The following is a 21224-nucleotide window of genomic DNA, read 5'->3' as shown; positions in this document are numbered from 1 at the left end:
CGCAAAAGGGATTACCATCCTTGTCATCACATTGATCCTCGCAAGCAAAGCATTCTTCTCGAGTGAGGCAAGGCATTTGGCAACAAGAAAGCACCAACCAAAAGCATTCAAGCAATGTGAACCTCAAAGTGCCAAAAGTATCATGGCTAGAGAGGCAGTGAAGGTGTACAATGGCAAGACAGTTAATCATCAAGAGATCATTTCCACTATAGAAGATGTTCGACCCTCAACGCCCGGTCATAGCCCCGGAGTAGGCCACAAAACTTATCAATTGAACGACTAAGTATTAATTTCATGTAGAATATTGTAAGTATTCATTTGTCAAATTATCTTAATTTGCTTTTCCCTTCATGTGATGGATTCAAGAATATGAGTTATGTCCCTCTTCAAGTGGCATATCTTAAGTGATAAATTAATAGTCTCAAATTTGTAAAATCATAATAAAAAACTTCCTTTTGATATAATTAATCCTATAGTCTTTTGTTCCTCTCAAGTGTACTAATTCTTGAGGTTAAGTGATGAAGACATAATAATGAGGTATATATATCATTAGACCTCATGTACCTTCGATTAGGATGATTAACGTACATGAATTGAACTTCCAATCTTTATGGACCATCAAATTTTATGTGATAAACCATGACACCCTAGTTTAGTTTCACATTGTGAGCTATATAAGCTATTATAAAAGCTTTATAAACTTCCGTGATGGTGTAATCAAATGTTCGAAATGGCTATTAGCATGATGGTGTAGCCACCATTAGGTTTGACATGTTGTTGATTAGGCATCATTATAGGCAACGAGTTCAATTTTGTATTTTGATAGAAATACCAAAGCCTAAGACATAGGAGATTTTTATACTCAACTTAATTAATTTCACACGATGAGTCATGGGCTAACATAAATATTATACTTTTAAATGAGTGATCTACTACTACCTTAGACAAGTTTAAGTATTTAGGTTAGTAGTAGAACCTAACAAATTGACGAGTTAATTTGCTTATAATGCAAATCATGGTATTAGGAAGTTATATTCATAATACTGATCAAATAAATCCCATATGCGGAGTTTAATAGATATTTAATGAGATTGTGTTTTTCAACTATTAATATTTATTTTTTTTATGTTTAATAAAAAGTAAACCTATATAAAAGTGACCGTTTTATTGTATTGAACATTTTTTAAAGACCAATGCATGTTTTATTTTTTAAAATTCTATTTCAAAATTTTCTTTTTGGTTTCTTCCAACATCACCTAAATGTTACCACCGAAGGAGTATACAAAATCACCCTCAATCCTGTGTGTATCAAACACTTTAGAGAAGAGAGGCAAAATTCAGCTTGCATGCTCATAGGAAACCATAACTCTTCTAAAGAATGCATCCTACAAGTTCTCTGGTCTCTAGCAATCTTTCGGCACACCCCGAACCTGAACAATTTTAATAAACAAAATGAATGATTGAACACACTGAAGTAGGCTTGGCTCGACTAGTTTAGAATTCTACTCGAATATCAAATTACAGAATTTGGTCTATAACAACTGGTTGCATGACTATTCCAAGAATACAGATCTTTGGGTATACTACTAGAATGACAGTTTCAATCAACTAAAGTTTACTACAGATGTGATGTGGTGATACAAGAATTGGATTAGCTTCACTCCGGTTGATTTATTTCAACAGAGAGATAAACACGGAGACAAAATTTCATAAAATTGTACAGAATCATGGATTACTCGCGTACATTTATGTATTGTCTTCCCTGTTCGTCTCCTTCGCTAAGCTGGATTTACTTGCTGGAATGGAAGGAGTGTGAGTCATAATTTGGCACTTCAATTGCATATGCATTTTTGCATTACTTTCTTTTCTTCAGTCCTTCCAAGTAAAATTCAGCCTCAATATTCCTTTAAGGTTCAATACCTGATACCTTGGTTAGTATTTCCGCTCCATTTTCAGTGATCAGTATGGAATGCTCAAACTGCGCCGATAAGCTTCCGTCTTCGGTCACTGCAGTCCATTTATCATCCCATATCACAGGTTTTGTGCTCCCAATTGTAAGCATAGGCTCTACAAAAGAAGATAAATGAATAATAAGAGTTTAGGGTTGATTTTTGAACACAAGTTTAGTGACAAAGGATATGTTGATTGCTATGGTTTGACAATCTACTATTATCAAATTTTCCTTCAATCATGTTGTCTTCTCCGCTGCTCGTTAGAAGCTGCATTATTATATGCTTAAACATAGAATCCAGTTCTCAAAACTAACTCGTAATATACAAGTTTTCAGTAATGAATAAAATATACTACATACACGTTACTTCAAACGAGTACCGACAGAATAAGTCCGATCTATGGCTTTCACCAAACTGATCACTTGCAGTATTTACATTTCCTTTTCTAGATATAGATCATGTAAAAAAAAGATAATAAATATCTTCTGCATGAAATTACTAAAAGCAACAAGATAGAAACTGTAAGGTACCTATAGTAAATGTTTGACCGAGTTGCATGCGCCCCCACTCACGATTTCCTGACAAGTAAGAAAATTGATAACAAAAATCTTAATTTGACCCATAGTAGGTTTTTGGTTATACACTATGCAATAGAAAAGGCAAAATTTTCTTTCAAATATGAAATGATAAGAAGTCCTAATAATCAAAATTTGATCATTCACTCTTGAAGTAAAGTTGAACATGTAGATTAGAGATATACAGAGTAAACATAACTTATATTACTTGACTAATGAAAATAGTAATGGAAGGAGATTATTCTTATTCCCCTACCGAATTTGCTCTGAGCCTCCTACCCAATTTAGCCTCATGATACTCAACATGTAGCTTATCTCGATTGCTTACTCGACTAATCATTTCTGGTTTTGCAACTAAAAATGATATGAGAGAAGATTCCCATCTTCTGGTCTGATCATGATACCACAATAAAGAAGTATATGTATTATCTGCAAAAGGTCTTCATTCATTAATTCAAAATTTTATTAATCTGCCTTTCTATTGCACAGGCTAGAGAATAAATTCTCACTTCAGTTTTCGTGCTTTATTGAACAACTGGTATTCGTGTATATGAAACTATGAATACATACGGAAGCATTTAAGAAATAGTTGATATATTATGTATATATTTTAACAATCTTACATATAGGCTGGACTAAGATGACAACTGAAAAATCAAACAGATAAATCAATTTAAAGAAGAAACTTTAAGAGAAGTTATGCAATAGGTAGTAGATTATCTACCAATATTTCCCAATTCAAATGTTAAAAAAATAAAACAATCCTACATATTTAGACATATGCAGCAATCTTATAATTTTTTTTTTAGTTGGTACAAGGCATCCAACTTACGTCGACTAATCCTAAAGTGACTGCTCAACCCCATGGAAGTTTCCTACCGGCCACCATGTAAATCAAGAAGTACTCAGCGGCCCATCAACCCATCATTAAAGGTCAACCGCCCATTAAGGGAAATTCATTCGTTAATTAGCCAAAATGGGGACTCGATCCTTAAAGGCTTGGGAAACTAAGAAGACGCCCTTCCGGGGGGCAATCTTATAAGTTTCTTTGTTGACAAAAGGTGAAGTTATCACCTTAGCGGCTCCTCCAGGGCAACCCCACACACTCTGGAAAGGAGTAAATCATCCGGGGCTTATTAGCGACCTTCCTAGACAGGGGGCATGAGCTAACCGAAGCAGTATTTGCACCTGCCGGGAATCAAACCATGCCTCTCCGTTGGCAAGCCTTGCTTGAGTACCAACTTGGCTACACTCACAGGGGCAATCTTATAAGTTTCTTTGTTGACAAAAGGTGAAGTCATCACCTTAGTGGCTCCTCCAGGGCAACCCCACACACTCTGGAAAGGAGTAAATCATCCGGGGCTTATTCAGTCGAGCAACCTTCTTAGACAAGGGGCACGAGCTAACCCGAAGCAATATTTGCACCTGCCTGGAATCGAACCATGCCTCTCCGTTGGCAAGCCCGAGGCTAGCTTATAGCCAACCGTCAAGTGGCTAGAGGGTGGAAGGGGTTTTTCCCCCTAGGGTAAGCGCCCGTCGGGATCAAGAATTGATCCCTGTCCCATTGTAGCAAATATACTACTCTCTAGCCAACCGGACATCCCGTGGGAACAATCTTATAAGTGTTGGAGTGTATACTGAAAGCCTAAGCTTTGTAAACATTCATTATGAATAAAGAATCACATTTGGTCTAATTATCTACATTTGTTTGTAGTTGTTCATTTAATTTATATTGTAGATAACATAGTATGTGGTGTCACATATAGAAGATGATGTTATCAGTACCTTATAAATTATAAACAGTAACTCACGACCAGAATGGAAAGGAACAAACCATTAGAAGGTCGTAGTGTAATTAGGTATTAGTTTATCTTGACTATATAATTACACTAGTACACTCAGAGTGTATTGAGTAGGACCATTTGAGGTCGTTTCTTTTATACTGACTTTATAAAGGAACAAAGACCTCGGTTATTATGGAAGTGTGTGTTCTTAATCCTAATATAATAACAAACACATATATTTGATATTTATTTCTTTAATTTATCAATGGGTGAGATTTAGTTCGATGAATCAATAAGCCCGATAAATTGGGAAATGATATCACTTATAGTGTGTGTTGTTGATTATAGAAGGAAACCGTGTCCTGAGATACTAGGTTGATAATGTCCCCAAGAGGAGCTCATAAGGATTGTCAGGACTTAGTCCGACATGACAATAAGGTTGAGTGGTACTACTCTTGGACTTAGACATTAATTAAATGAGTTGTCAAGAACTCACTTAATTGGTGGACATTCGATATCTTAAACACAGGAGACTAACACACTCATAAGAAGGAGCCCAAAATGTAATTTGGGATGGGTGCGGTAGTTCTCTAGTGGAATGAATTATCATCGATAAAATTAAGTTGTGTGTCGGGCGAACACGGATGCTTAATTTTATCGGAGACCAAACCAATTCCTCCTCTCGGTCCCTATCGTAGCCTCTTATTTATAGTAGCACTATACCCACATATACCCACCTTCTATACCCACCTAAAGGGGGCCGGCCAAGCTAGCTTGGGAGTGGGTGGCCGGCCCTAGCTCGAACCCAAGCTAGTAGGCCATAATTAATTAAAAAGAAAATTTAATTTTAATGTTTATTATTATGGAAGATTTAATTTAAAAGAGAATTAAAATTAAAATATCTCTCTTGAAAAGATTTACAAAGATTAAAAAGAGATTAGATCTCTTTCCTTATTCGTATTGGAGAGATGTTTATTTTCTCTTTAAAATTATTCACATGTTAATAAAATTAAAATTATAGATATTTCCTTTTATTAACCATGAAGAGATTTTAAAGAGAAATTTTATTTTTTAAAATTTCCGAAAACAAATAAGGAAAGTTTTAAATTGTTGATTGAAACTTGTCCAATTTGCTTCCTATTGATTGGCCGGCCATCATTGTTTAATTGGGAAATATTATTTTATTTTTCTCAATTAAATCGTCAAGGAAATTAAGGAAAATTTATTGTAATTAAATTTCCTAATTTACCTAAGGCCAAGGAATATAAAAAGAAGGGGTCAAGACACAACATCTATTATTCCTCTCCTCTTTGGTGCTGGCCATCATCTCCTTCTCTTCCTCTTGTGGTGGCCGAACTCTTCCTCTCCTTCGAGTTCTTGTGGTGGCGGATACTACCGGAGAAGAAGAAGAAGGAGAGAAAGCTAGCATCTCGAGCTTGGTTAGTATTTGGTTTTCTCCTTGGTGAAGCTTTTCTTTTGTGGCCGAACCTTGCTGGAGGAGAAGAAGGTGGTTGGTGGTTTCTCGTCTTGGAAGATCGTTGCCCACACAACGTCCGAGGTTATAAGAGGAATACTGTAGAAGATCAAGAGGTTTTTTTCTACAAGGTATAACTAGTAATTTCTATTTCCGCATCACGCTAGTTATTTATGGAAATAATACCAAATACAAGAGGCTTACGTTCAGAATTTCGAATATGTTTTCAAGTTGTGTTCTTTGTTTCTTTCTTTTCCTTGTGATTTGATTGTTCTCGTTAACCTAAAGTTATTTTAGGAAATTAAATATTAGCTTTATTAAAGGTTGTCTAAGTGGTGGTGGTTGCTCCCATATCCAAGAAGGCCTCGCCAGAGATTGGGAACCTTATGAAATTAATATTTAATGGAATTAATAACTTAGGAGACTTGGGTCGAACGTGTTAAGTTCGCAGAGATCCAAGTCAAAACCTAAAAGAACAAATAGATTAAGTTTGGATCAAACGTGTTAAGTTCCGCAGCGATCCAAAATTTAATTTAAAAGAACACACGGTAGCTAGGAAAAGGTTCGGACCTTTGTAAAATTTTTATGCAGTGGAACCTATAGGTTTTCCGAGTAACAACCAACAATTGGTATCGAGCTAGGGTTTGCCTCTGCGTATTTGGTATTTAGTTTAATTATGCATGTCATACATAATTTAGGCGGGATAATAGTAGGATGTGCTTAACTTTGTGGACGCAGGATCCAACTATTACGGCTTTTAATTAATTATGTGTCCCTTGGACATATCAAGGGCAATTTATATGTGTGCGTGATTGTATTAAAATACGCAGGAGCTGTATTTAGTTTTATTAGGATTTTATTTTGATCTAGATACATGTACATTCCTTTTATGGAATATAGGATCAAAATGTAAAATTCTATTTACGTCGCGGATCGCAATGCGTGGAACCTTCTAAGGACCAGAGGCGCGGAACTCGGAGCAAGATGAATCGCGATTAGACTGGCGGTGGCCAAATACGGCGGACTTGGATGACAACACAGGAGACGATTAAAGATAAAAGCCATAATAGTTGAAAATTAGATTTTCTATTTATTGCTTTTATATTGGTGCGTGTTAGTTTACAAGTTTAGTAGGCTAGCATAGTTAAAATTCCTCATTTATAAATAACTAAGTGGGAGAGGATTTTAAGTAAATCTCAGTCTCCATTATTGGTTTGTAAGTGATGCAAACAAGCTTGCGTTGGCTCGAGTGCCTTCCTCCATAACGGACGAGCTTGTTTGCGGATCACTGAAACAGACTTCCATTTTGGATGACTATAGAAGTTAATTAAGAGCGTGTGATCTTCCCCAACCGGAAGGGCATAATCTTATTAATGGACTTAGTGTCAAGTAATGGTGTACACTTAGACACATCTAATAGTATCCTCCCAACGGAGTCACCGCTATTATTTGTGTGACCAATAATACCAACTATTAATTTTATTTTCAAAAAGTTAGGTTGACAAGATAATAAAATTAATGGGTTAAAACCTCCATTTACAAATGTTGAATTTAGATACGTCCACACTAACGTGGCATACAAAATTCACGTGTTTTAAGGTGTTGGTTAATTTAAAATAGTATTGTTTGAGGAATCAATATTATTCTAAATTTAGAGTTCGACCAAAAGTTATTTGTGATTCTTAGGATGTCTTTCAACCCACCGTCCATCATACTTCAACAAAATAGACTTACCGGACCTAACTACATAGATTGGAAAAGAAACCGGATATTGTTCTTAACTGAAAGCTATAAATTTGTATTAACCGAGCATTGCCTTGATGCACCCATCGGTGAATCTACCCAAGAGGAGATTGAATATCATAGAAATGGGTAAAAGCAGATGAGATGGCGCGGTGTTACATTTCGCTTCAATGTCAAATGTATTGCAACATCAGCATAAAGATTTACCAACAGCTTATGATATTATGAACAATCTCAAGGAACTCTTTCGTCATCGGGATAGGCTTCTAGGCAAGAAGCTACGAGAAAGATAATACTACTGTAAGGGATCATATCCTAAACATGATGGCTTATCCGAACGAAATACGGATCTTTGAGGAGAAATTGATGGGAAACCCGGATCGATATGATCCTCCAAACCCTACCTAAGTTTTCCCGAACTATAATATGAATAAAAGGATTTATTCATTGGGGAACCACTGGCTGAACTTCAAGCAGCAGAAGGGTTATTTCGTCACAACGCTCAAATTCACTATCTGAAAATGGTTCTATTTCTAAACCGAAGGTAAGAAGAAGAAGAAACAAACTGGTTCAGAAAGAAAGTGAATAAATCTCAGAGTACGTGTAAGCAGGCAGGACATTGGAAGGCGGGCTGTCCTCGTAAGAACCAAAACAAAGGTATATCTCATACTCTAGTTGTTGAAACACGTTTAGCGGTGTTATCTAAAGACCGTGTGTAGACACGGAGCCATCGATCATGTCTGCATTCCTGCAGGGTTCCGAAACCCGACGACTATCTCAAGGGGAGATTATCGTCTACACGGGCAACGCTTAAGGTGGCGGTATTGCGATGGGAGACGCCTACTTATCTTTTAGTAGAAATAAATTTGGTTTTAAGAAATTGTCTTTATGTACCAGTTTTAGAAAGAATTAATTTCTAAACTGCTTTTAGATGGATATTCGTTTCTTTCAGTAATGATGTAGTTATTAAAAGAAATAAAGTGATTATCTGTGGTGCATTAGTTGGCAATTTGTATATTTTAAATCCAAATTCTTCCACAAAGCAAAACATGGAAATTTATAATTCATCTTCTAATTCTAATAAGAGAACGAAATGAACGAAGCGTATCTTTGGCATCTAAGGCTGGTCATATTAACTTAAGTAGGATTCAGAGGCTTATAGCGGATGGACTTTGTTCATTAGAGTTGGAAAATTTTCCAACTCGTGAATCTTAGAAGGTAAAATGACCAAGAGGCCGTGCCAAGGGTATAGAGCCAAAGAAGTGTTAGAGTTGGTTCACTCGATTTGTGTTCTGTCCATGCAAGAGGAGGTTTTGAATATTTTGTCTCTTTCATGGACGATTATTCAAGATATGGATACATTTACCTAACGCAAGTCCGAGTGCTTTGATAAGTTCAAAGAATACAAGGATGATGAGAAACGACAGTAAAAGTATCAAGACACTACGACGATCGTGGTGGCGAATACCTCTTGGAGAGTTTAGAATTACTTATCGAGGGGATTCAATCCCAATCGTCGCACTGAACACCCCAATGGTGTAGCGAAGGAATAGGACTCTCATGGAGATGGTTAGATCAATGATGAGTTATTGAATTACCAAATTCGTTTTGGGATACGCTCTGGAAACAGAAGATTACCTTGAACTTAAGACCTTCTAAATCGCTTCTTCTACTCCCATAGAATCGTGGAATGGGCGAAACCCAGTCTAAGACATATTCAGATATGGGGTAGTCCAACACATGTGAGATGATAAGTTAGAATCTCGTATGAAGTTCGCGTGTTTGTAGGATATCCCAAAGGAACGAAAGGTGGTTTATTTTATAGTCCAAAAGAAGGTCGTTGTTAGCACCAATGCCCGCTTTTGTAAGAAGACTATATAATGGATCACAAGCCCAAGAGTAAAGTTGTTTTAAGAACTTAGAGGGATGTACTCAGTACCAACAGTACAAGACGAAGTACCACAAGAAACCGCAACACGTGTCACACACGATACACAACCACAGATAGTGCCGTAGTGGGAGGGTCAGGCAACTGAAAGATTCATGTTTTGGGAGAGTCTTCGACTTGATCCCGGTAAACATGAACCGATCCCATGACTAAGCACTCCAAGATATAGACGCAGATCTTGGCAAAAGGCAACGAATTCTGAAATAGAATAGGTCTGGGAGCTTGTAGAACCACACGATGGTGTAAAAGCCGTTGGATGCAGTGGATCTACAAAGGAAAAGAGGGATGACGGAAGGTAGAAACCTTCAAAGCTAGGCTTGTTGCGAAGGGTACACTCGGAAAGAGGGAATCGATTACGAGGAAACCTTTTCACCAGCTACGCTTAAGTCTATCCGGATACTCTTATCCATTCATGGATTATGAGATTCGCAAATGGATGTCAAGACAATTTTCCTTAATGGAAGTCTTAAGAGAACATCCATATGAAGCAACCGGAAGGATTTATTGAAAAGGCAAAGAGCATCTAGTATGAGCTCAATCGGTCCATTTATGGATGAAGCAAGCTTCAAGTCTTGGAACATCCGGTTTAATGAAGTAATCCATCATATGGATTTATTCAAAGTCAGGATGAGTCTTGTGTATATAAGAAGTGTAACGGAAACGTGGTATTTCTTGTACTATCGTAGATGATATTTTGTTAATTGGCAACAATGTCAAGGTATTATCGGACGTAAGGGTATGGTTGTCAAACAATTTGATATGAAGGACTTAGGAGATCGTGCATACATTCTTGGGATCAAAGTTATAAGGGATCGTAAGAAAAGAATGTTGTCTGTCCCAAGCTTCATATATAGATACAATCCTTGCTCGTTTTAGCACGCAGGATTCCAAGAAAGGTTTCTTACCTTTTAGGCGTGGAGCTCTATCAAAGAGATGTCTCCAAAGACATCGAAAGAGATAGAGGACATGAACCTTATGCTTCGCTTGTAGGAAGCCTAATGTATGATCTTGCGAGACCGATATCCGCTTCACGCGTGGTACGGTGAGATATCGAGTAACCTCGACAAGGACATCGATGGCGTATATTAAAGTACCGAGAAGGACTAGATTATATGCTAGTTTACAGCAGACGATCCGCTCCCTGGTTACACGGATTGATTTCCAATCGATAGGGATAACAGAAGTCTACATCGGTATGTGTTTACTTTAGGAGGTGGAGCCATTTCACGGAGGAGTGTAAATGCGTTTCGGACTCAACCATGGAAGTTGAGTATGTAGCATCGAGGCGCTAAAAAGCAGTATGGCTCGTGAACTTTCTAATGGACTTAGATGTGATTCTGGTTTGCCCAAAATCATCACAATTTATTGTGATAATAGCGTGAAACTCGAAGGAACCACGAGCTCATAAGGCAAGTAAACATATAGAGCGCAAGTACCACCGATACGAGATATCGTGAGCGAGGAGAAGTCGTCATCGCCAGGTAATAACCTACGAGATCCTTTCACTAAGGCCCTTCCGGCGATTTGATCGGCATGTGGAGGAATGAGAATCGGATGTATGGTAGATATGGCAGCTTAGTCGTTAGTATAAGTGGGAGATTGTTGGGTTGTTGAAAGCCTAAGCTTGTAAACATTCATTATGAATAAAGAATCACATTCGTCTAATTATCTACATTTGTTTGTAGTTGTTCATTTAATTTATATTGTAGATAACATAGTATGTGGTGTCACATACGGAAGATGATGTTATCAAGACCTTATAAATTATAAACAGAAACTCACGACCGGAATGGAAAGGAACAAACCATTGAAGGTCGTAGTGTAATTAGGTATTAGTTTATCTTGACTATATAATTACACTAGTACACTCAGAGTGTATTGAGTAGGACCATTTGAGGTCGTTTTTTTATACTGACTTTATAAAGGAACAGAACTGAGTTATTATGGAAGTGTGTGCTCTTAATCCTAATATAATAACAAACACATATATTTGATATTTATTTCTTTAATTTATCAATGGGTGAGATTTAGTTCGATGAATCAATAAGCCCGATAAATCGGAAACGATATCACTTATAGTGTGTTGTTGATTATAGAAAAAACTGTAGAGATACTAGGTTGATAATGCCCCAAGAGGAGCTCATAAGGATTGTCGTTAAACCCTGGACTTAGTCCGATGCGACAATAAGGTTGAGTGGTACTACTCTTGGACTTAGACATTAATTAAACGAGTTGTCAAGAACTCACTTAATTAGTGGACATTCGATATCTTAAACACAGGGAGACTAACACACTCATAAGAAGGAGCCCAAAATGTAATTTGGGATTGGTGCGGTAGTTCAACGATAGTTCTCTCAGTGGAATGATTATCATGATAAAATTAAGTTGTGTTGGCGAACACGGACGCTTAATTTTATCGGAGACCAAAACCAATTCCTCCTCTCGTCCCTATCGTAGCCTCTTATTTATAAGTACTATACCCACATATACCCACCTTCTATACCCACCCCAGTAGCTTGGGAACCAAGCTAGGGCCCGCCTAGGTCTAGCTTGAACCCAAGCTAGTAGGGGCCATAATTAATTAAAAAGAAAATTTAATTTTAATGTTTATTATTATGTGGAAGATTTAATTTAAAAGAGAATTAAAATTAAAATATCTCTCTTGTAAAAGATTTACAAAAGATTAAAAAAAGATATTAGATCTCTTTCCTTATTTGTAGATTGGAGAGATGTTTTATTTTCTCTTTAAAATTATTCACATGTTAATAAAATTAAAATTATAGATATTTCCTTTTATTAACCATGAAGAGATTTTAAAGAGAAATTTTTATTTTTTTAAAATTTCCGAAAACAAATAAGGAAAGTTTTAAATTGTTGATTGAAACTTGTCCAATTTGCTTCCTATTGATTTGGCCGGCCATCATTGTTTAATTGGGGAAATATTATTTTATTTTTCTCAATTAAATCATGTCAAGGAAATTAAGGAAAATTTATTGTAATTAAATTTCCTAATTTACCTAGGCCAAGGAATATAAAAGAAGGGGTGAGGGTGCCTTCACAAGACACAACATCTATTATTCCTCTCCCTCTTTTGTTCCTTGGTGTGGCCGGCCATCATCTCCTTCTCTTCCTCTTGTGGTGGCCGAACCTCTTCCTCTCCCTTGGAGTTCTTGTGGTGGCCGGATACTACTCGGAGAAGAAGAAGAAGGAGAGAAAGCTAGCATCTCTTGGAGCTTGGTTAGTATTTTGGTTTTTCTCCTTGGTGAAGCTTTTCTTTTGTGGCCGAACCTTGCTTGGAGGAGAAGAAGGTGGTTGGTGGTTTCTCATCTTGGAAGATCGTTGCCCACACAACGTCCGAGGTTAGAAGAGGAATACGGTAGAAGATCAAGAGGTGTTTTCCACAAGGTATAACTAGTAATTTCTATTTCCGCATCATGCTAGTTATTTATGGAAATAATACCAAATACAAGAGGCTTACGTTCTAGAATTTCGAATATGTTTTTCGAAGTTGTGTTCTTTTGTTTCTTTCTTTTCCTTGTGATTTGATTGTTCTCTTTGGTTAACCTAAAGTTATTTTAGGAAATTAAATATTAGCTTTCTATTAAAGGTTTTGTCTAGTCGGTGGTGGTTGCTCCCATATCCAAGAAGGCCATGTGCCTCGCCACGTCAGTACTGGGAACCTTTCATGGAAATTAATATTTAATGGAATTAATAACTTAAGGAGACTTGGGTCGAACGTGTTAAGTTCCGCAGGAGATCCAAGTCAAAACCTAAAAGAACAAATAGATTAAGTTTTGGATCAAACGTGTTAAGTTCCGCAGGCGATCCAAAATTTAATTTAAAAGAACACATGGTAGCTAGGAAAAGGTTCAGACCTTTGTACAAAATTTTTGTACAGTGGAACCTATAGGTTTTCCGAGTAGCAACCAACAATAAGTTTCTTGATTGGACAATGGGCAGTCAATTAATGATTTTGACTTCATCGATTTTTTCTTTAATTGGAAGGTTGCTTTTCCACTGTTCTTCTTGTGATTAACTGATTTTGTAAGGCACCCAACACCAGGTCCAGAATACATTTACCCCACCGGAATTTACAAAGTTAAAAGCTTGATGCGAAAAAAAAAACTCAATTTCAATTTCTACTGGCCATTTATCTCCAATGTGTATATACAATTAGAAAACAACATGATTATGTTTTTGAGGACATTTATATTCGTTGTGCATGGTATATATATAGGTCAACTTAGTAACTTTATATGAGTGTTAATGAGTTAAAAGACTTACTATAATGAAGAATAACAGGATCGGCATGAAATACACGTCCAACACCATGACCAACAAAATGCCGAACTACGCCAAATCGAAACTTATCTGCATGATCACTTGACAAAATTTAAATAGTTAACATATAATTCATTGGCCAGTTTCATATACTAATTAGTACTTGAAAAGGCAAGCAAGAAAAGAAAATGATTATACTGAACTTTGTAATTGTTTCCAATACTTGAACATGACATATCTTAAAGATTACAACATATAAAATTGGTTCCCTCCATAATACAACTCGAGTTTTTTTTAACTAGGTGGCATTCAATCAACTTTACTATCATATTAAATTGGCAATTTTGAGTTTGAATCTGCATGTATCACACATTACTTTTTACCACAAATCTAACATTTGGTAATATTATCAGATTGGATAGGTGTTTTAAATGTGTGCACCTATAACATTTAATTTGGTTCTTCTCAACATATATGAACTTTTATGAGGTACTATGATATTTTATTCTCTCCTAGGATGTGATTACTCTGATGGAAGATGAGGAGAAAAGGGAAAGCCTCACATTACATATAAATACCCGTCATTTATGTACATCTGTGTTACTTTCCCTCCTCTCCATCGTATCCTCCATCCAAGTAACCGGAACCTTAGTGTCCTTTTCTAAAACAGGATGTGTGCAACAATAAGCCCACTATTAATCGCAACAACTGAAGATAAAGATATTATGAGGTACATACTGTATTGTTTTTCCAATTCGATTGTACTCCACTCCAGGTGCACATATTGATATTGCTTTGAGAAGACACTCTCTTGTTACCTGAAAGACCTTCATTAAATACTAATCATACTCCAACTAATTAATTCAAATTTGTAGCAACAATCACAGTAAGTGAATTCGTCTAATAAAAGCATGAATTATGCAATAGCAGCAATCTAGAAGGAGCATTACAAACTGAAAATAGGATTAGCATAAAATATAATTCAACAATATGACGAAACCCAAGATGAACATAAATTTATTTTAAATGATTGCAACTCTTCCACCAACTGATGAAAAAAATGATTCTTGCAAGTTACAATTTACCTCAACCAGCTGCCTTGCATCCTCATCAACATTTCCACAAAAGAATGTGGCAGAAGTATCGCCATGATAGCCCTACACAGCATATTAAGTCTCTGTAAGATAACCTGGAAACTTATATATGAAAAAGAAAAAAAAATGAAGCTTGAAAATGAGAAATAAAAAAACTGTAAGTCTATTTGTTCGTACATGTACAGAAGATGAAATACGTGGCCATAAAAGTTGGGTACCAAGTAAATATCAGCTACAAGGTCAGAGCTTATACTCATTAATGTAACATGTATGCTCCATCAACAATAATTGCTAAATACTGAAATGTCCCAACTGTCAGTAAATCACAGAACCAAGCACACTATACAGCAAATACAATTCAAGATTCAACAATTACCTAAAAATGATAGCTGAGAATAAACTAAACCATCTTAGGTTCAATGAGAATGAGGTCTGACATGATACTACTAGATGTATTCTTCTCCTATTTGATCACAGATGTCATATCAGAAATTGGTCGCTCCCTATTTGGTCATTAATATAATGTTTTTAACTTCCAACGGTGACTGAAAGAATGCAAACCTGAAATCCTAAACAACTTGGAAAGCACACAAAATTTGAATATCCTAACACGGTGAAAACTTTAAAAAATAATTAAACTATTTTATTAGCCTTTTAACTTCCAATCATGAATGAAAAATGGAAACATGGAAGTTCTTAACAACTTGAAAGCAGTCAAAATTCAGAAATTCTAACATGATGAATTTTTTTATAAAATTAAACCATTATATTGGCACACGTGCTCAAATATAGTTACAATTACGAGAAAAAGAGTCAAATTTTGGTTTATTTATCCTCAAATTTGCTGATTTCCAAAAATGTGCATTGCTCTATGCATTGATCAGTACATCTTAAATCCCTGATCAGTGTGTCCTATAAGCTCAGTTTTCATCCTTGGGCTGTGACAAGGAAGCTCAACAACAATACTAGAGTATGAACTAAGGCTAGGGCCTACTTGCACATCAAGAGTGCAAGCTACAATAGAGCCTACAGTATAGATTGTCAATCTCTTATCCAATAAGGAAACAGTGGATAGTAGGACAGCAACGACATGGCCACAGGACCTGCATCAATTGTAGGGATCCTGCTGATTCAAGTTTGTGTATATTAAAATTGGACTCCATGGTACAGTGTATGGTTATAATAATTTAAAAAGTCATACAACTTAAGAATAATGGTTCTGCATCATCCTGGCTGATATGTTATCAGTAGTATACCACATGGTTTCAAGCTCAACAATGCAAAATAAAACCATGCATAGACTAGCAGCAATAAATGAGATGTGAGACAAGTGGACAAACAATAACAAAATTTATCACGGACATCACAGCGAACTATGGATCTACAAACATAGAAAGACTTAATGGTTCAAAACTTACATTCAGAAATACAGTAACGTCAATATTGATGATATCACCATCCTGGCATCCAGATTAGAAACAAGTTATAAAAACAATGGGGAACAATATAAAAGTTAAACACTAAATTGCAGCACCTCAAGAGGACGGGAGTCTGGTATCCCATGGCAGATACATTCATTTACTGATGTGCAAACACTCTTTGGAAAACCGCCATAGCCAAGAGGTGAAGGATATGCTCCATTCTCAATTATCATTTGGTGTACTGCCTTGTCGATATCATCAGTCATAGTGCCTGGCTGAGAATAGATATGCATTTGAGTTCTCTAAAGAATAACTGGAAGTTAAAACTTTGCAGTGATGGTAGTTCCAAAAAACTTCTTGTACAAGATAAGACATTGTAATTTCCAAATGACCTAAGCAAGACGGTCAAGTCTTAGTCTTTCAAAGAAGATATTAGTATAATCACCAAACTCAACAAAAAAGGAGTAAACTTTAGTCACCCTAAAAGAGGCAACAAACTATTCCAATCTAATATATGAGCATTGAACTAAATAAACGACCACCTCATCATTCACATATTACACTCTAGTGTGCACTCTGAAATTATATACATAATGCATATAAAGCTGAATGCATGTAATTCAAGGATATGCAACAGTCTTTTCTTAATATGATTTTTTACAATAATTCCATCTATTTTATGAATAAATAAAAGGTATAAAATCTTTTTAGAGAATTTTTTGTGTCTTGATCAACAAAAATGTGATATCAAGTGGGAGCAATAATATTTATCTCAAACTTCAGGTGCAATCTTACTCAGAAAAAGTATGTTGTTCAACAGTCAAATAAAGGATTTGACAATCAGCCTCCTTATTAAGAATAATTTATCTTTAATCTATTCTCTCGTGACTCAGTAAGATCTTTAGCAGTGACACACAAACACATAAAAAGATCCATTAGTTGACAGCATATAGTTGGGAGATTATGGATGTTAAATGAGAGGAATAGTAAAAAGGAACTAAACCTTAGTTCTAGTCATCATGAACAACTTAGTTGGTATTAAACTTCATTTGAATAGAAAATATATTCTATTATAAGTTGAATATGTTAACTAGAATTGATAATGTTACAAGAATAGTAATCTTCACCTGAACAAGTGTTCCAGCATATTCCAATACTTCTGCAGCAAGCCTTCCAGATGCTCGCATGCCTTCCATTCCCTTCTCATCGTGAATCTCTGGTCCCCTAGCAATTCCTGGAAACTGAGAGGAGTTTGCATATGGAGGCTTCATTATGTGATCTGGAACAGCAAGAGGAGGAGAAATTTTTCCCGGTTGCAGACGCTTGTATTTATTGTTTACCCAATCATCTTTTCTCTTGCTAAATATAATAAACACTTTGAGAAAACATCCATTAATTACAGATAATGAAATATAGGCTTAATCAAACAAGATATGTGTTATGGGCAACCCTTGTAAAATATGTAAGGGGAGAGGGCCTACTTGTAATAATCTATATTTGTCATAATAAATATACAATGCAGATGGGGGCTACCTAGAGTTCCTTGGAGAGGAACAATTTCCCCTCGACAATATGCAATAAACCACCCATTGTAAGTGTTGTCTGACCCTAGTTGATAGCTACAGGGTAGAACTCAAACCACGGACACAATCATCCAAGTGTGTTGATCAATCGAGGTTGAATTAGGAGAGGAAAACCTAAAAATTCAACTTAGATATGGGACTTAAGTGTCTCAACTTGGACTGTGCCTTGATTTAGTATGTTTCCAGCTCAGTTATGATCCAACTCAACCAGATCCAGTTATCTATAACATCATCTTGGTAGCGTGTAAGCCTCACACAAATATTTAGTTAATCTGTCTTTTCTAATTACTTAAACAGTCAGCATAACAAGACAGGATGATGCAAAACCTAAATTAGAAGTATGAGAAGCCAAACGAAACAAGTTAACCAAACAAACTTGAATATTGAAAATACTGTTGAACCCCATGATAGTTTTGATGTGATCAACCAAGTTAGTTAGGTCCTGTTGTGTTTGATCCCTGTGTCTGTGTGTGCAGGAGCTTAGGAGCACAGGAAGTCGAGCGGAAGACGCAGCTAGCGAGAAGGACGGCACGGGAAGGGAGCCGACGGGCTCGGTGTGTCCAAAGGACGAGAGAGCTGCGGAAGAGTACTCCGGTGGGCGTGAAGAGCGTGCGCGGCGTTCGAGGGACGTTAAGCCGGGACGGAAGGCTGCTCGAGGAGAAGGCCGGGAATTGGGTTCGGGTGAGCCCTATTCCGGTTGGCCGCAATCACCCAAAAGATCGGAGCGTCGGAAGTCAAAGTGGAGCAAAGAAAGAAGCTGGAATGTTGAGCTGCCAGCTTGGAGGCGCCTCCATCAGGCTTGGAGGCGCCTCCAAGGGCGCCTTCAGGCTTGATGAAGGCGCCTTCAGGTCAGATTTGACCGTTTGCGTTGCGGATAAAGTTTTATCCACTGACCGAGCTGGAGGCGCCTTGAACCTTGTTGGAGGCGCCTTGGACCCTCGGGATAGACTTTCCAGGAGCTATATAAAGCCACCTGGAGCTAGGAATGAAAGTACAACTCAAGCAATCAATCTGTAATCAATTCCTAGCAACTAAGTGAGCGTTCTAAGTGTAAAAAGGCTTCTCCGCCTACAGTAAAGGAGATTCTGATAGTAGAGTTTTTTCATCGCCCTGGATTAACAACCTCCTTGGTTGTAACCAGGTTAAATTCTGTTTCTGTTTCTTTTTCTGTCTCTTTAATTTAGTTGTTATTTTATTGTTGATTTAAATTCTGAGTTGAAATCCGAGGAGGGTATAGTTTGTCTTGCCGGTCTCCGCTGCACCAACAAATACTAGTATGTACATATATTGAGTGAACTAAAAATCAAAGCAAACAATAAGTTACTACTTTTATACTGCTGAGACAACCGATTAAGGTTATATGGAACAAGAGATACTACAAATGAACATCTCACAAGTATCTGCTAGTTTTCATGAAGAAACCAACTAACCAAGATTTTCTTTTATTATTTATTTATATATTTTGCTAATATGAAAGAGATGATAACACAACAGCAGTGGCATAGAAAAATGCCAAATTACAGTGTGCCTTTACAAAGAAAGAATGACTGTAATAAAAAAGCCTAAATGCTTAAAAGAAAATATCTTATGCCAAATCACATTTATTAAACATTAGAGGTTTTGGAGGCAAATCTGAGAAATTGTCTCGTTTTAACAACTTATACATATTGCTCCATAGATGCCATTTTTCTATTGATTTGCACCCAAAAAAAACGAAGAAGGAGAAAGCAAGGCACTTTAGCAAAATACCTTTTATTGAATAAGATGTCAGCTAAGTTATAGAGAGTCCTTGAGAATTGGATCGATGAATTCCTAATTCCTGTAAATTATATTTTGAAAATGTTAGTAACAAAGATAAAACAAAATGGAATGTCATAACCAGAGAACATAGTATAGATGAAGCTTCAAAAAATCTTCATTGGTTTCCTTCTTGTCATAAATAGGTTGTCATCGAGAACAATGATTTAAATACTTCTTTTATAGGATTATGAAACATAGTAAGAGAAGTAGGACTAGAAAATGATGACAATGCTAACTGGTATACACACGATCCATGTCTTGCCAAAATATTTATTTACCCTTTCAAAATATTGAAATAGCATATTTACCATTACAATTTTAAATATTGCATGTATGTAATTTCAAATGTATAATCTCTTATAAGTACCATTAGTTTGAATTAAACTTATGTTAATGATGTTTGGTTAAAATTATACCCAAAATGTTCTTATTAGTAATTAGAATTTAAAATTTGTGTATTTCACTTTTTTTTTATCTCCTGTTTTTTTACATTTTATTTCAATTTGATTTTTCTTCCGCATTCAAATGTCATTCTAAAATGTATAAATGTAATCTGAAAATATTAATAAACATAATACATACAAAATAATCAGAATAACAATGAACGAATAAATATAAAAACACAATATATAATCTTAAGTTATGGGATATATTGTCCATCAAAACTATCTTGTTCCTTTTATAAAGAAGAAATATCTTTGATGGCATTTATGCAAGATTTTACGTTTAACGATCATATATTTGAAAAATTAAAATTTGATGTGGTAAATATGCAACCCAGTATGTTTATAAGAATATACATACAAAATTTTGCCATTATATTACAAGCCCATAAATCATCATGAATCCACAGGCGTCTCATCAATCGACCTTCCCAAATGTACAGGGAAAACAAAATAAAAATTTATGATTCACAATCATATTTCGCCCGATTAAGATCACACTAAACCACAAAAATTTCTAGTTTCCCCAGTGACGAAGAAAGTGCCAAACTTTCTACTAGCAGAAAACTATAAAATCTCACGAAAAAGGGTAACAAGGAATCACACAGCGAGCAAAACGGTTGCAAGGATCGTAAGAAGAAATCGCGTAGGGTTAGGGAGTAAAGGAGCGGGTGTGGACCTGCGTTGCGGCGGAGAAGGGGTACGTGCGAGCAGGCGAGGCGATCGCCAAAGAAGGAGGAGAAAAAGCGCGGTTTAATAGGAGATGCGCACGCCGCCATTGCTAGTTAACAATCCCTCCGTTTCTTCGCTTGCTTCTTCTCCGATCACGAACAGGACGTGTACCATCGAACGATGGGTTTATCTCGGACACAAATATAGAAGATAATTCAATTAACCCTTTAAAAAATTATTTATTTTTTAATTCGTCGAGAGAAAAAAATCCTTACCTTTTTCCATGAAAATCATTTTTTCCTATTTTATACAATAAATTATTTAATTTATGCAAAAATATATTTTTCTAGTTGTTTATAAATTCTCAGTTTATATAAGTGACTTTTTCACTCAATCAATTTATTAAAGAAGAAATTGTTAAAGAAAGGCTTATCATATGTGTTTTTTTCCTTAT

At 36.1% G+C, this 21224-nt stretch overlaps 1 protein-coding gene across 2 annotated transcripts; it reads right to left on the bottom strand.

Moving 5' to 3' along the window:
• Positions 1-1475: 1475 nt before the first annotated feature.
• LOC121992552 (methionine aminopeptidase 1D, chloroplastic/mitochondrial-like) lies at positions 1476-20969 on the bottom strand. Of its 2 annotated transcripts, XM_042547013.1 has the most exons (11): positions 20778-20969; positions 19605-19674; positions 17400-17631; positions 16386-16547; positions 16270-16311; positions 14843-14914; positions 14496-14575; positions 13761-13858; positions 2784-2956; positions 2483-2530; positions 1931-2067 (listed from the first exon to the last, which is right to left on the bottom strand). In XM_042547013.1, exons 1-10 carry the CDS (start codon positions 20875-20877, stop codon positions 2483-2485), a joined length of 1077 nt encoding a protein of 358 aa, XP_042402947.1. In that variant the 5' UTR covers positions 20878-20969; the 3' UTR covers positions 1931-2067. The 2 variants fall into 2 exon arrangements, with proteins under 2 accessions (XP_042402948.1, XP_042402947.1); XM_042547014.1 differs by lacking the exon at positions 2784-2956 and having other exon boundaries at positions 1476-2067.
• Positions 20970-21224: the final 255 nt, after the last annotated feature.

This window comes from Zingiber officinale, chromosome 6B, assembly GCF_018446385.1.
Source record: "Zingiber officinale cultivar Zhangliang chromosome 6B, Zo_v1.1, whole genome shotgun sequence".
NCBI classification, from domain to species: Eukaryota; Viridiplantae; Streptophyta; class Magnoliopsida; order Zingiberales; family Zingiberaceae; genus Zingiber; species Zingiber officinale.
This window is presented reverse-complemented; position numbering and strand designations above follow the sequence as displayed.